The sequence below is a fragment of the Tripterygium wilfordii genome, chromosome 17 (genome assembly GCF_013401445.1).
Source record: "Tripterygium wilfordii isolate XIE 37 chromosome 17, ASM1340144v1, whole genome shotgun sequence".
NCBI lineage: Eukaryota > Viridiplantae > Streptophyta > Magnoliopsida > Celastrales > Celastraceae > Tripterygium > Tripterygium wilfordii.
In genome coordinates, this window is record NC_052248.1 from 1,305,706 (window position 1) to 1,319,160 (window position 13,455).

General features: G+C 38.7%; 3 protein-coding genes across 5 annotated transcripts; all 3 read left to right on the forward strand.

Moving 5' to 3' along the window:
* The first annotated feature begins 510 nt into the window (after positions 1–510).
* Positions 511–5,776, forward strand: LOC119983002 (zinc finger CCCH domain-containing protein 32-like). 2 transcript variants are annotated; one of them, XM_038826638.1, is made up of 7 exons: positions 511–860; positions 1,019–1,203; positions 1,661–1,723; positions 1,851–1,970; positions 2,101–2,391; positions 2,471–2,788; positions 4,125–5,776. In XM_038826638.1, exons 1-7 carry the CDS (start codon positions 767–769, stop codon positions 4,317–4,319), a joined length of 1,266 nt encoding a protein of 421 aa, XP_038682566.1. In that variant the 5' UTR covers positions 511–766; the 3' UTR covers positions 4,320–5,776. The 2 variants fall into 2 exon arrangements, with proteins under 2 accessions (XP_038682566.1, XP_038682568.1); XM_038826640.1 differs by having other exon boundaries at positions 512–860; positions 1,019–1,161.
* Positions 5,777–7,657: 1,881 nt separating this feature from the next.
* On the forward strand, positions 7,658–11,621 carry LOC119981674 (BTB/POZ domain-containing protein At1g03010-like). 2 transcript variants are annotated; one of them, XM_038824760.1, is made up of 5 exons: positions 7,658–8,142; positions 9,243–9,295; positions 9,377–9,443; positions 9,633–10,829; positions 10,924–11,621. In XM_038824760.1, the coding sequence occupies exons 1-5, from the start codon at positions 8,140–8,142 to the stop codon at positions 11,461–11,463; spliced, it is 1,860 nt and encodes a 619-aa protein (XP_038680688.1). In that variant the 5' UTR covers positions 7,658–8,139; the 3' UTR covers positions 11,464–11,621. The 2 variants fall into 2 exon arrangements, with proteins under 2 accessions (XP_038680688.1, XP_038680687.1); XM_038824759.1 differs by lacking the exon at positions 9,243–9,295 and having other exon boundaries at positions 7,659–8,142.
* Positions 11,622–12,374: 753 nt separating this feature from the next.
* LOC119982931 lies at positions 12,375–13,021 on the forward strand. Its single transcript, XM_038826534.1, has 2 exons — positions 12,375–12,535; positions 12,652–13,021. Exons 1-2 carry the CDS (start codon positions 12,480–12,482, stop codon positions 12,839–12,841), a joined length of 246 nt encoding a protein of 81 aa, XP_038682462.1. The 5' UTR covers positions 12,375–12,479; the 3' UTR covers positions 12,842–13,021.
* The last annotated feature ends 434 nt before the right edge of the window (positions 13,022–13,455 follow it).

Genomic DNA, 13,455 nt, shown 5'->3' on the forward strand with positions numbered 1-13,455 from the left:
GACTGACACGTGCTCTCCATGTCCTGGTACTCTTCCACTTCTTTTGGGGCATAGCTCCCATGTTGACCACTTTCTCTTGGGGTGTTTAGGTAACTACCATGTAATGAGGTCTAGACGTTAATTGCTTGGCCGACCTACCTCGCTCTAGTTTTCAGCTCGTTCAATTACTGTCCTAACCTGACCGTTCAATCGATTTTCACTCAGTCAACTAAACGGCATCATTGTATCACGTAACATTTGTATATTTTTATATGCAACGCTGTCATAGTCATAAACCACTCCTTCATTTTTTTTGTCTTCTCTGATGCCGAGATCTGAAGGGCACTACGGTCATTTACTGATTACCAGTGTCGGTTACCTGATTAAGGAGGAAAACCCCAGTTTTATTATTATTTTTAAACAATTTCCGGGAAAATTTTCTCTTTCAGGAAGCTTATTTGGCGGGTATAGAAACGGACAAAAAATAAATAATTAAAAAAGAAAAATAACTAAAAAGCAGAGGCCGAAATAAGAGAAATCGAACTCCGTGAGCCAAGAAGCCAAAAGCCAAGACCGTACAGTCAGTCCTAGAGAGAGGGAGAGCTTCGTCACTGCGAAAGCATCCTCCACCTCTCTTGTAGGCTTACTCTTATACATATACACCACTCGATCGAGCTCTTCCGATTAGTTTTGAACATTCGCGAACAGTTTAGATTCTCTTAGGACGGTCTCTGATTCTTTTTGGGTCCTGTATAGTTTACCGTAGTCACAGAGGAAGCCATTGCCGATGGACTTCTACGGTCGGAATCTGACAAGGAATGGGTCTCAACCGGGTCAGCAACCTGAATGGAGACCGGCGGGTGGTGAAACCGGGCTTGAAGGTGCTTACTTTATTCGAATTTCATTTAATTTCACACTCATCTCGTTCCCGTACAGGAATATGCTGTTTTTCTTCTTTATTTAGTATTAGGGTTTTGATAGTGTCCTGTTGTTTAGGGTTTAATAGTTATTGATAGTTTTTGGTGTTCTTGGAGTGTAGAATCAATGTGGCGATTGGGACTGAGTGGCAGCGAATCTTATCCTGAGCGGCCCGGCGTGCCCGACTGTGTTTATTACATGCGAACTGGCTTCTGTGGATATGGTATCAGGTGCCGTTACAATCATCCTCGTAACAGGGCTGCGGTAATTCCTCCACTATTGTTGTATCCTCATCAGACTAATCAGGTTCTGATTTAAGCCACCTGGGTCTTGCATTTTATAAAATTTAAAAAAAACACTGAATATACTGTTGATCACTGAAAAATAGAAAGTAGAACATATATTGTTGCTGCACAATCTTAGGGATTGTTATGTGCTTGGGTCTATTTAAAGTTCAATAATGTTCAAAGTTCACTTCTTTCTCCCCCCCCCCCCCCCCCTGTTCCGGGGTTTGCTTACTGAGGGATTTGCTGAAAATAAAACAGCTTTATACCAGTTCTTAGATGGCGCATACCCATCTTATCTAGGCCAGCCCAAATAAATTGGTTCATGTCTCAGTTGGCAGAGGAGTTTTCAGGAACCCAGGGCTTGAAAATCTTTGACTAAAGCATTGGCATATGTATGTTTGTTTTTCTTCCACCAGGCCACTTAGATGAGAGTAAAAATTTGACTCTCTCATTTTTCCTTGTTTGGTACCATGTAGGTTGAAGCTGCTGTAAGAGCTACTGGGGAGTACCCAGAACGAGTGGGGGAACCCTTATGTCAGGTAGAACTTTAAATGGAGTTCTGAGGGTTCTTGGATTATTGCTAAAGTAGTCTCTATCTAATTTGATATATCTACCATCTCTTGGAATTTCAGTTTTATCTTATGAAACTTCTGTGCAAATCTGCAGTTCTATTTAAAAACTGGAACCTGTAAATTTGGTGCATCCTGCAAGTTCCACCATCCAAAACATGCAGGTGGATCTATGAGCCATGTTCCTCTTAATACATATGGATACCCATTACGGCCGGTTAGAACCATCTGACTCACCTTTCTCTCCCTTACCCTATATGTACTTGCATTTATTTTATATTTTCGTAGAATGTTGATGATTTTATTGTACTACTGGTTCTTTTTCTAAAAAAAAATAAATTTAACAGGGTGAAAAAGAATGCTCCTACTATTTGAGAATGGGGCAATGCAAATTTGGTATCACTTGTAAATTCCATCATCCTCAACCAGCCGGCACATCAGTGCCAGCATCTGCACCTCAGTTTTATCCATCGGTGCAGTCTCCTTCAGTTCCTATACCTGAACAATATGGGGGTGCATCCACCAGCTTGAGTGTGGCGAGGCCGCCGCTCTTGCCTGGTTCATATGTGCAAGGTGCATATGGTCCCATGCTACTTCCCCCTGGAGTTGTTCCTATACCGGGTTGGAATCCATACTCGGTATGATGATAATGCTCTCTTTGAGATGTTGCCTATATTATACGGAATTTTAATACCTTCTTTAAACTACTTTCTTCAGGCCCCTGTAAGCCCTGTTCTATCTCCGGGTGCTCAACGTGGTGTAGGAGCAACTTCTCTGTATGGAGTTACTCAGCTATCTTCTGCCACGCCTACACTAGGAGGACCTTATCCTTCTTTACCCTCTTCTGCTGGCCCTTCAAGAAGTAGTCATTTGGAACAGTTGTTTCCTGAGAGGCCTGGTGAACCTGAATGCCAGTATTACCTGAGAACCGGGGATTGTAAATTTGGATCATCTTGTAGGTTTCATCACCCACGTGATCGGGCTGCTCCAAGATCTGATTGCTTCCTGAGTCCACTTGGTCTACCTTTCCGTCCGGTATGCAAATTTACTTGGTTTTCTTCAATGCTTGCGATAAATGATGTTAGTCCCAATTTCAATCCTGGAGTATTAGAACTTGGTGATAAAAGTGAGGCTGTACTAGTAGCTTCTTGCAAGTTACCTTTTTTTTTTGGACCTTTTCTCCTTTCTGTTCTCTTGTTTGAAGATCCTGATAAATGTGGCAAGGAAAGTAAAAGTATGTTGAAGCTTTTGCTCTGGTTAGTGGAATGAACAAATTATGCACATTAAAGAAGCAAACTCATCCAATTGATAGATTATGTTGACTAAGTTAGCGTAGGGGAAGCAGCAACAGTATTTTATGGGGGATGGAGTTCTCGTAAAAGACATTTGACCTTTATATGTCATAAGATTACCAACAGTATTTGACTTGTTCTTGACATTAGTTCCTATCTCTCCGTCGCCGAGTTTAAGTTGGATTTTCAGTCTAGAGTTGAGTGATGGAATGACTTGCAACATGTATACATCAGCTTCACTAAGTGAAATGCATCTTGCATGACCCTTAGTTATTGAACTCTCTACATATCATCTGGTCTCTACAATCTTTTTTTTCTTTTATTTGTTCATATCCTTTTCAATTTTTGAAAATTTTCGAATAAGTACAGGATAGTGATGGTTTCTGAGACATTGTTTCACCTATAGTTGGGCACTTTCTTAAATTATATCTCGTATTTCATTCACTCTGACGTGAGAATTTGATCAATCAATAAAATAAGCCAACTTTTTTAAAAAAATCAACAAGCCAACTTAATTTGTGATTGTGGCATAGTTTTTGTTCAATTGCTTTTTCCAAAAGGTATAGAACAAGAGGGCATGGGTCGCAACAGTTGGCTTTTTCTGTTATTCAAGATTTAATACCTCCCCAAAGTTCGTCGCTAAATCAGACACCCTACAAGTTAAGAATATTACTGCTGGATAAGTGAGACATTTTGCGTAATTCTTCGGATTTATATTGTCATATTTATTGTGTTGTTGGAAGAACAAAACCTTAATTATGACTGAGAGCTACGCATAGCTAAAGAGTTGTTTAGGTATGTACAATTCCATAACTGGACTTTACTTACTATCTCTAATTATATATCATAATCGCTCAAGGTTGATATTGTTTGGCTCACCAAGAGTGTATAATTTTGATATTGTGCTGGCTTTATTTGTGACTGAGATCTTGAAGATCCAGTGTTATCCTTAATAGCTTGTTATCATTTACCCATTGTGGACTTCATCTTTATGATTTAGTGTGGCATTTATTTGTAGGCATATGATTTATTTTGAATAGCTATTTATGCTGGATCACATATCTTAAATCTTAATACAGGGAGTACAACCCTGTGTTTTCTACTTGCAAAACGGGCACTGCAAATTTGGAGCTACATGCAAATTTGATCATCCAATGGGAGCAATGAGATATAGTCCATCAGCATCGTCTCTAACTGATATGCCAGTTTCTCCCTACCCAGTTGGGTCACTGCTGGGTACTCTGGCCCCCGTTTCCTCTTCTTCTGATCTATGACCCGAACTGATTTCATGGGGGAAAGGAATCATATTTGAGCATGATTTCTTCGTCCAGAAACACCGCTAGTAGCTCGGTTTGTTTGATGTTTACTCAGACCGGGTCTGTTTCACTTTCTGATTTGCAACTTTCAGGTCAGAGTTCTGTTCCTCTAAGCAATAGTAGAAGACAAGACCAGGCAGTGAGGTCGTCACTTAAGTTGATGTAAACCAAACCCCATCCTTCATTATCTGTGGACAACGTGTGGCTTAGCTCGAATTAGGAGGGATCTATCTATCATGTTTATCGTAATCTATTAATATTATCTTAAATAAGCCTCTGTGGCAAAGTAAAATGAACTGTCCCCCCCTCATTTTTCAAGTAATAACACCCAGAAAGCAAGTATACTGGGTCAGCCTACAACTCTCCTTCACCAGGTCATGATTATAGTATTATACTTGTGGTCTGATCATTGTTGCAATGAAAAGGCTAACAGTTCCTCATGTTATTGTATGTTCATGCCTATTCATCCCAATCTCGTGTGTTATTCTACTCTGGTCATATTTCCCTCTGGTCCTCTTGGAATTGGGACCGATCCAATTTTGTAATTTCTAAGTTTTTTTTGGTTGGATTCCAGTGGGGAATTTGAGAAAGTGTTTGAAGGTTACAGGAAGGCATCTCCTTGCAGCCTTATTTTGAGGTGCAAGAGATTACCATTTTTGAGGGGTTAGCATGTTTCTTTGAATTGAAACAGTGACAAGTCCTTTGAATGTAAAAAATTCTCGCCACTTCCTCTTCATTTTATTGAGTTGCATCTGTGAAGATTCAAGTTTGTTTCTGTAATTGATTATGATTGCTTTGGACTTAAGTTGATTGATCAGTGGAAAAAAAACCTATGAATGCTTAGATTGCTGTAGAATAAAATCTTTGCCGTATTGCGACTGTATGGTACCACACTTAACCCTGTTCTAGAATATGAATGTCTGCTGTGTTGCATATTGTTTTTTCGTTTATGAAGGAACTTGTTGTACGTTTCTTCATTTTTATGGTGGTTTTTCTTTTTTTAACCTATGATGCAAGTTCATTTGTAAATGATTTTTCTTGGTTACTAACCATATAGGGTATCTCATTCTCATACCATACATGAATATTACGCCAAGTGCGGGGGAAGAGCCATGCATTAAACTTCACCTTGCATCTCTTGCCTGGAGATTGGATGGTTTTTAATCATCGATGCTTTCACTGTCCACAATGCCATGCAGCTGATGTCTTTTTGTGCCCGGCAGTGAGACTCTGGTTGGTTCCGAAGCAACCTGAAGGTCGAAAGGACTGGCTCTGTTGCTGTTTACAAATGAAGAAGGGACCTGTTCCAGGTACTGTGGGATTGCTAGGGTTGGATTACATTCTGTTTCTTCATTCCTATTTATTTTGAATGATGACAAACACTGCAGTTCCTTTTCATGAATAGTGGGTTTTGTCTAGGATTCATCCCCAGTCAACTCGACTATCCCGCGTTTTTACTTTTTACGACTTGCCTTGCCATATCAGTAACACTAATGCCAAAGTGAAAGGGGGTAAAAACAGTTTTTTACTTTGGGAGCCATCATTGAGATTGAGAAATTTTTGTGTATAAAGCCCAAGGTGAAAATAGAAGTTAAAATTCATTTGACCCTCCATGGTTGTTAATGTTGTTCATGATAGTTTGAGGCTTTTTAGCGGGAAGACATGAAAAGCATCCGATGTAGTAACTAACCACTAACTAGATATTGTATCACGGCCCATTAACTCTTCTAGGCCCAAACATGAATTGCAGGGCCCAATTCCATAGGCAGGCCCATTAGATAACAAAATTCCTGTCCCAACTTCAGTGCCATTTGATTTAAAAGAGAAACAAAAGGAATTTGATTGGTTTGGTTTTATTATGGTAACCGGAACAACATCATACAAGTCGAGCTTATGACCACAAGGGTATCATTTTTTATGGGAATCAAACTCAAGATTTTTTGAACTCATATGATTTGATCCTGGAAAAAAATTATCGTTAGGCAATTAATGAGTGATTATGATGGTGTGTCGTTAAAACTTAAAAATGTCTATTTAGTTGCATTTATGATGCTTATCCTTGAACGATTTGTTGATGATATTAAAATAGTTAACAGAGGATATTGATAAGCCTTTAATAACATATATATTACGTGCATAAATGGCATGCCATCATGTTAAAGAATGGTGGGCTCTTTATGTCTTCTCTACTCCATAATTTTGGTCACAATCTTGCTTCTGCACTAATCATTCAAGTTTTAGTCTTTTTACCCAAAACGTGCTGTGCCTTTTTCGGCCCTTAATTACATTTTAATAGTGTTTTTTTTAAAAATCCTAGAACGACACAAATTTGTACTTTGGACAGACTAAATTCAAGCATGACGGATAACGCACAAAAATTTCTCACCTGACGATAAGATAAGTCGGGTAAAATCGAATGCGAGACTCGGAAGTGGTTATCACCCAATTTTGTTTTGAATTTGTTTATGTAATATAAAATGTTTAATTATAGATTTAATTTTCTATCAAAATGGACCACATATTTTATACAAAATAATTTGAGGCCAATATTTTAAGAGAAAGCAAAGTGTTTTTTTTTTAAGAGAGAAAGCAAAGTTAAAAGGGATTGGAATGGCATATGATGGAATGATCTTAACCACTTGAGATTAATCAAAAGTACCATTTGTTTGGTTATGTGGCAGTAATAAATCAAGAGTACTCATCCCATCCAATATATATATATATATAAGCACAAAATTAATGGGAACATCATTGGCTCTCAAGGGTGCATCATAGCCATGATTAGTCCAATACTTGTCACACAAACATATAGTACATTTGCAACGTGTCAATACTTGTAATTCCGCAAGACCACATCGGATTGATAGAACTCCACCAAATAGCATATAAACAAAATCCAAACATCTCTCACAAAACCAACTTATTATTTTGAGTCTGGTACTACGGAGACGGTGTAGGAGAACAAATCCATGCGAGCCTCTGACCCAAAACGAATAATTTATATTTTGGTGTTTGGGGTTGAATTATAACACACCATTATTTGTAAACCAATCACTTCCAATTGTTTTTTAATTGGGATCAATACTATTCCTTTAATGATTCTCATTATAGCATCTAATACAACTCATCCCCCATCCTAATTAATTCCCACTTTATAGGGTTAGATTAGAGCTTTACACATACTATGAACTTAATTAATTCAAGATTAAATCTTTTTTTTAAGTGGGTGGCTTTCACTACCCATGATGACATCCCTCAAAAGCACTGCAAACCCTTCAGGATTCCAGCAAATTTTTTCAAAAAAACACAAACACCCCTCTCCCCTACCTTTCACCGAAAAGTGCAAACACACACTTGACTTTTAGATTAAGAACATCATTAACACTCCATTAAAGTAATCTCCCCCCAAAAGTCTTTCCTTTTAATCCTGCATGGGTTCATGTGACTTTCAATTCACTCCACATTTTCCCTGTTACAAACTGATCAGATAATGGGTTCTTAACTATCTGTCATTAGCAGATAAATTAAGGGAAACCCAGTTTTGGGTTTTTAACGGGGATGAGTGGAAGGGTTGTTAAAACAGTTGGGGTGTTCTTGAAAGATGGAAGCTTTTTAGTGTGTTGTTGTGGTACTGAGGTCTGGGTGGGAAAATAAGGCTGAAAGTTTCAGGCTTTTTCTTGTTTGAAGAGATGGGTGTTGTTACAATTGGAGAACTGAAACCAAGTGTATCTGGGAAGAGATCTTTTCGTCCTAGTTCCAGTATCCGGCATGCAACAGAATGGTAATCTTCTTGCTTTTGCTGTTTTTCATTGATTTACAGTAAGTATTAATTTTGCCTGCACGACTTTGTTCTTTTGGACTGAGCTCAAAAAAGGCCTAGTTAATGGTTGAGGAGTTATGACAGACCAACGTGGGATTTAAGTCTTGACAGACGCAACTGTGACTTTTGATTTCAGGAAGCAGAGTTTTTTCTGCAGTTAATTATTGATGGGGTTTGTGTCTTTTCAAATTCAGAATGAACAACTAGAATTGAGAGACCCATTATTTTTTTGCCAAGAATATCAAGTAGAATAAATTCCAAAGCTCTCACCATCAGATACAGAGAGATCTGTGAGAGTCTGTGTCTTGACATAGAAGACTTTCTGTAAGTCCTGGTGTGAACATTCATCTTGCACCATCAACAATAGAAACCAACATTAGTGTCCTCTTCTACAATAATTCTTGTGTTCCCAATTATGCTTTTTGGTCATAAAACTAGGACAGAAATTGTCTGTACTACATTTCTAGAGTCTGACAAACCTTCTTATCCAAAAGGGACCCATCACCCATCACCCATCACCCATGTCTTGCTATTTTTGCCAATTCCAATTAGTTCAATCAGTATCCCTCACTTCACAGGAAACCCTTTCTTCACATATTATGTGAGGCAAAGTCTGTGTAGATATATAATATACTTTTTTTGGTGATGTGGAACCCACCTAGCTGGGAAAATTACGATAATGGAAACACCCATGACACTTAGAACTCATGACTTCACGCTTGCGCTAAGAGTTATTGCGATCAAGTTCACACTTAGAACTCATGACTTCACGCTTGCGCTAAGAGTTATTGCGATCAAGTTCACAATCTCAACTAACGACCCGTGTTGTTATATATAATCTACTTGCTAGTTTGTCTCACTCATTAAGTAATTATTGAGTATTTGATTTGTTCCAGTTGGGGCCATCAATGTCAGATCTATAACATCAAGATAGATCAAATTGTGCATACTAGTAGTTCTTACATATCATCACTAGATATTTGTGTGGTCTGTGAGTTTGAAGTCACTGTTGCTGTCGTAGCCTCCTTAGAAATCTTATATTTTCAAACATGGGGGTGCAGGCTTGCAGTATATGTTCCTGCATAGTCCCTAAACTAATGTTACTACCAAACATGTATGTGCTTGATTTTGCTTCTTTTTTGTTCAGAATTTCCTTTCTGCGACATAACTTTTAATCTGGTTGCCTTTTTTGCAGGCCGATTTCTGACGTTTCAAGCGATCTTACCGTTGAAGTTGGGGCATCAAACTTTGCACTACACAAAGTAAGCAAAAATTCTGCTGATATGCATATAGACATTCACATGTAGCAGATTAGACTTTCTAGTTTTTTTTTTTTTTTTTAAGAAAAGATATAGAATTTGTAGTTGAAATGTTATTTCAGAAATGGGTGATTTCCAGATATGATGTTTAATGGAAACTTTAATTGTTGTTGTCATGGCGAACTTATGCAGTTTCCACTAGTTTCTCGAAGTGGAAGACTTCGTAGACTCTTGGTGGAATCGAAGGATGCCAAAGTTTCTCGAATCAGTCTAGCAGCTGTACCCGGTGGATCAGAGGCATTTGAGATTGCTGCAAAGTTCTGCTATGGAATACATGTTGAGATTACGCTATCAAATGTCGCGATGGTACGTTGTGTAGCTCATTTTCTTGAAATGACAGAGGATTTTGCAGAGAAAAATCTGGAGACTAGAGCTGAAGCTTATTTGAAGGATATGGTGCTCCCACATATATCAAGTTCAATATCAGTTCTTCATCATTGTGAGACCCTACTGCCTATATCAGAAGAGATCAACCTAGTTAACCGGCTTATCACTGCAATTGCAAACAATGCATGCAAAGAGCAACTCACTTCTTGCTTATTGAAACTTGACCATAACTTTCCTGGAAAAACTATGCCTAATATGGAACCAGAAACACCTTCAGATTGGTGGGGGAAGTCGCTCACAATGCTTGGTCTCGATTTCTTCCAACGAGTCCTCTCTGCAGTGAAATCAAAGGGGCTAAAGCAGGATATGATTAGTAAAATTCTGTTCAATTATGCCCACAATTGTCTTCAGGGTCTCGTTGTTAGGGATCCTCAAGTGGCCAAAGGAAGTGTTTTGGACTTGGAGTTGCAGAAGAAACAAAGGGTCATTGTGGAAGCAATAGTGAGCTTACTCCCAACACAATCAAGGAAAAGTCCAGTTCCAATGGCTTTTCTTTCTAGCTTATTAAAAACTGCTATAGCAGCATCAGTATCTGCATCTTGCAGATCGGATTTGGAGAGACGGATTGGTCTTCAATTGGATCAGGCGATTCTCGAAGACATTCTAATTCCATCTAATACACATGGAAACAACCACAGCACCATGTATGACACAGAGTCAATCTTGAGGATCTTCTCCATTTTCTTGAACCTGGACGAAGATGACGACGAAGATAATCAGTTGAGGGATGAAAGCGAAATGGTTTATGATTTCGATAGCCCTGGATCTCCTAAGCAAAGTTCAATCATCAAGGTATCAAAGTTATTAGACAATTATCTAGCAGAAGTTGCACTAGACTCGAACTTGGTGCCATCAAAGTTCATCGCACTGGCAGAACTACTTCCGGACCATGCTCGTATAGTGAGTGATGGATTGTATAGAGCAGTCGACATCTTCCTCAAAGTTAGTATCATCCTTCATTTCATAACCAGACCTTGATGTTCATCTAAATGTCTCAAACCATGTGAAATACCAACTCTAACAGTCTCCTTTGCAGGTTCATCCTAATGTCAAGGATTCTGAACGATATCGACTGTGCAAAACGATTGATTCCCAGAAACTGTCTCAAGAAGCTTGCAGCCACGCAGCGCAGAACGAAAGGCTGCCCGTACAAATGGCAGTCCAAGTTCTATACTTTGAGCAGATTAGACTTCGCAATGCAATGAATGGTGGACAAAACCAGTTTTTCTTCGGCTCAATCAACAGTCAATTCCCTCGACGTTCAGGCAGTGGTGCAGGAAGCGGAGCAATCTCCCCGAGAGACAACTATGCGTCGGTGAGAAGGGAGAACCGGGAGCTGAAGCTTGAAGTTGCAAGAATGAGAATGAGACTGACAGACTTAGAGAAGGACCATGTGTCTATGAAACAGGAGCTAGTGAGGACTCATCCTGCAAACAAGCTATTCAAATCATTCACCAGAAAGTTAAGCAAGCTCAATTCCCTTTTCCGGATCAACAGTCTTAAGCCTACAGGGGGGAAGACCAGTTCAGAAAATCGATTCTTGTTTCAGAAGCGAAGGCGTCACTCGGCTTCTTGATTGTAAAAAAAGGTGTGAGAACAAGTAACTAAATGAGTGTATAGTATATATATATATTTACATATTCTAGGGTGATTGTGTCCAGATAATTAATGTCATTGTTGATTCTTAGTTTTATGTGTGGAATGAGATGAGATCTCTGGAGGTTTTTGATGGAATCTGGAGCACACAATTTGTTCTGATGAAGGGTTAAGCTAAATTTGTACAACACAGCTTAGCAATGTCCATGGAAACATGTTACATAGAGTTACACAGAGTTTCAAGTACCAGGTGAACCAGTTGAATATGATGTTTAAACGAAGGCCAAGCAAGGTTCTATTTTCAGGCATGATTATGTCCCTACAATGATGGAGGTAAAACATGTCTTTGATGGGAATACTAACAATTGGAGTCTGTTGGATCAATCACTAGTTGGCGAATCTTTTTGGGACCAAATCATATGAATTCGGGAGATTCATATTTTGATTCCTGCAGTATTCTTATAGACACGCGCTATACTTTAGCCTAATACTCGAGTTTAGATCCATAACGGATGTCCAAAATATTAAATTTTGGTCTAACTTATCATGTTATCAAGTGATTTTAGACCTCATAATGGTTGATAAATCTTTTTGGGGTCAAACCGTATGAATTCGGGAGATTCCTATTTTGATTCCCACAACACTCTTATGAACAGGCGCTATACTTTAGCCTAATACTCAAGTTTAGACTCATAACAGATGTCCAAATGACTGAACTTTGGTCTAACTTATCCTGTTCTCAAGTTAGTTTAGGTATCATAATGGATATCCAAAGGAAATGACTGTTTAGGCCTATGATAGATATTCAAAGGGCTGGACTTTGGTCTTCTATGAGTGTGGGCCGCAGGCCCGAATTTAGGCCCATAAAACCTTGCATTGGGGCCTTGTGGGGTCGGAAAGCTCCCGTGGACATTTACCACCTTCTCCTTCGCTCGTAGCCGCGAGCTATCAATCGCCGTCGTCGCTCTGGACAGTGGGTGTGGAGAGGGAGAAGGAATGCCCATATCAATTTCTCGGCTAGGCAGTGCCTTACCCTTTCCAAGAATCTTCAGGTATTCATCCCTGTTTCTTATTGTTATGCCCTGGTTCTACGTATTTCAAACGAGTTTCTAGTGGTTTTTCCCAATTTAATTTTGGCTAAAATTAGTTACTGTTTATATTCCCAAAGGCAGCTGGAGCAAGAGATGGAAACTGTAGTGAGGGTTTTGCAACCTGGACCCTTAGGAATCATAGAACACAAGTTTTCTGCAGAGGAAATTCGTGAAGCAAATGCTACTGTGCGTAGAGCAGTAGAGAACTGGAAAAGGACTGCGGATCTGCATAAAGGTGACATTTTGAAAGATTATATTCACAAGTGAAAGAATGGGTGTTCAAATAAGGTTTTCTTTGCACTTGATCATAGACGTACAGCATTTTTTTTTTCAATCTAGTTTAATATTGGCAATGTATGTTTATCAAAATCTTGTATCTATGAATACTGAACTTGTTATTGTTGATTACAATAAATGATAATGACAGTGGCTTAAGAATTCCTCTGTTTTCTAGTGGCTATCAAAGGCAACAACAGAACCGTTGCATATGCAGTTCTTCATGTACCTGGTTGGATGGTTTTTTGTTATATCCTCTACAAATTCTGACTTCCCTCCTTTTTTCATTTCTGAAGTTGATGCAAAAAGGATTAAATATTGCTGCTAGTTATTGAATTTATGGATTAGGATTTGTTATTGTGTCTCTATTCTCTATGTTCTTGCTTTAGTCAACTATATCTGTGAATACTTTTAATTTTAGTGTTATTTAATATGGTGATAATGGGTTTTCTATGTAATCCAGGTTTGTTAAGGATAAATAAATCTTCTCAGGAAAAAAAACTGGGAATTAAATTCTCACCAAGTCCTTTTTGAACCCTTTTGGTTTTTGATGATTTACCTCGTCTTGTCGAAAATGCAAATGCTAATAAAAGCATGTTAGGGTT

What these genes read in the sequence shown, in the direction of transcription:
- LOC119983002 (XM_038826638.1), top strand. Translation starts at nt 767, where the DNA reads ATGGACTTCTACGGTCGGAATCTGACAAGGAATGGGTCTCAACCGGGT. An exon ending in TGGTGAAACCGGGCTTGAAG is followed by an intron (nt 861 to 1,018) that starts GTGCTTACTTTA and finishes CTTGGAGTGTAG; the next exon opens with AATCAATGTGGCGATTGGGA. An exon ending in TGGGGGAACCCTTATGTCAG is followed by an intron (nt 1,724 to 1,850) that starts GTAGAACTTTAA and finishes GCAAATCTGCAG; the next exon opens with TTCTATTTAAAAACTGGAAC.
- LOC119982931 (XM_038826534.1), top strand. Translation starts at nt 12,480, where the DNA reads ATGCCCATATCAATTTCTCGGCTAGGCAGTGCCTTACCCTTTCCAAGA. An exon ending in CCCTTTCCAAGAATCTTCAG is followed by an intron (nt 12,536 to 12,651) that starts GTATTCATCCCT and finishes ATATTCCCAAAG; the next exon opens with GCAGCTGGAGCAAGAGATGG.
- LOC119981674 (XM_038824759.1), top strand. Translation starts at nt 8,051, where the DNA reads ATGGGTGTTGTTACAATTGGAGAACTGAAACCAAGTGTATCTGGGAAG. An exon ending in ATCCGGCATGCAACAGAATG is followed by an intron (nt 8,143 to 9,376) that starts GTAATCTTCTTG and finishes CCTTTTTTGCAG; the next exon opens with GCCGATTTCTGACGTTTCAA. An exon ending in CAAACTTTGCACTACACAAA is followed by an intron (nt 9,444 to 9,632) that starts GTAAGCAAAAAT and finishes GAACTTATGCAG; the next exon opens with TTTCCACTAGTTTCTCGAAG.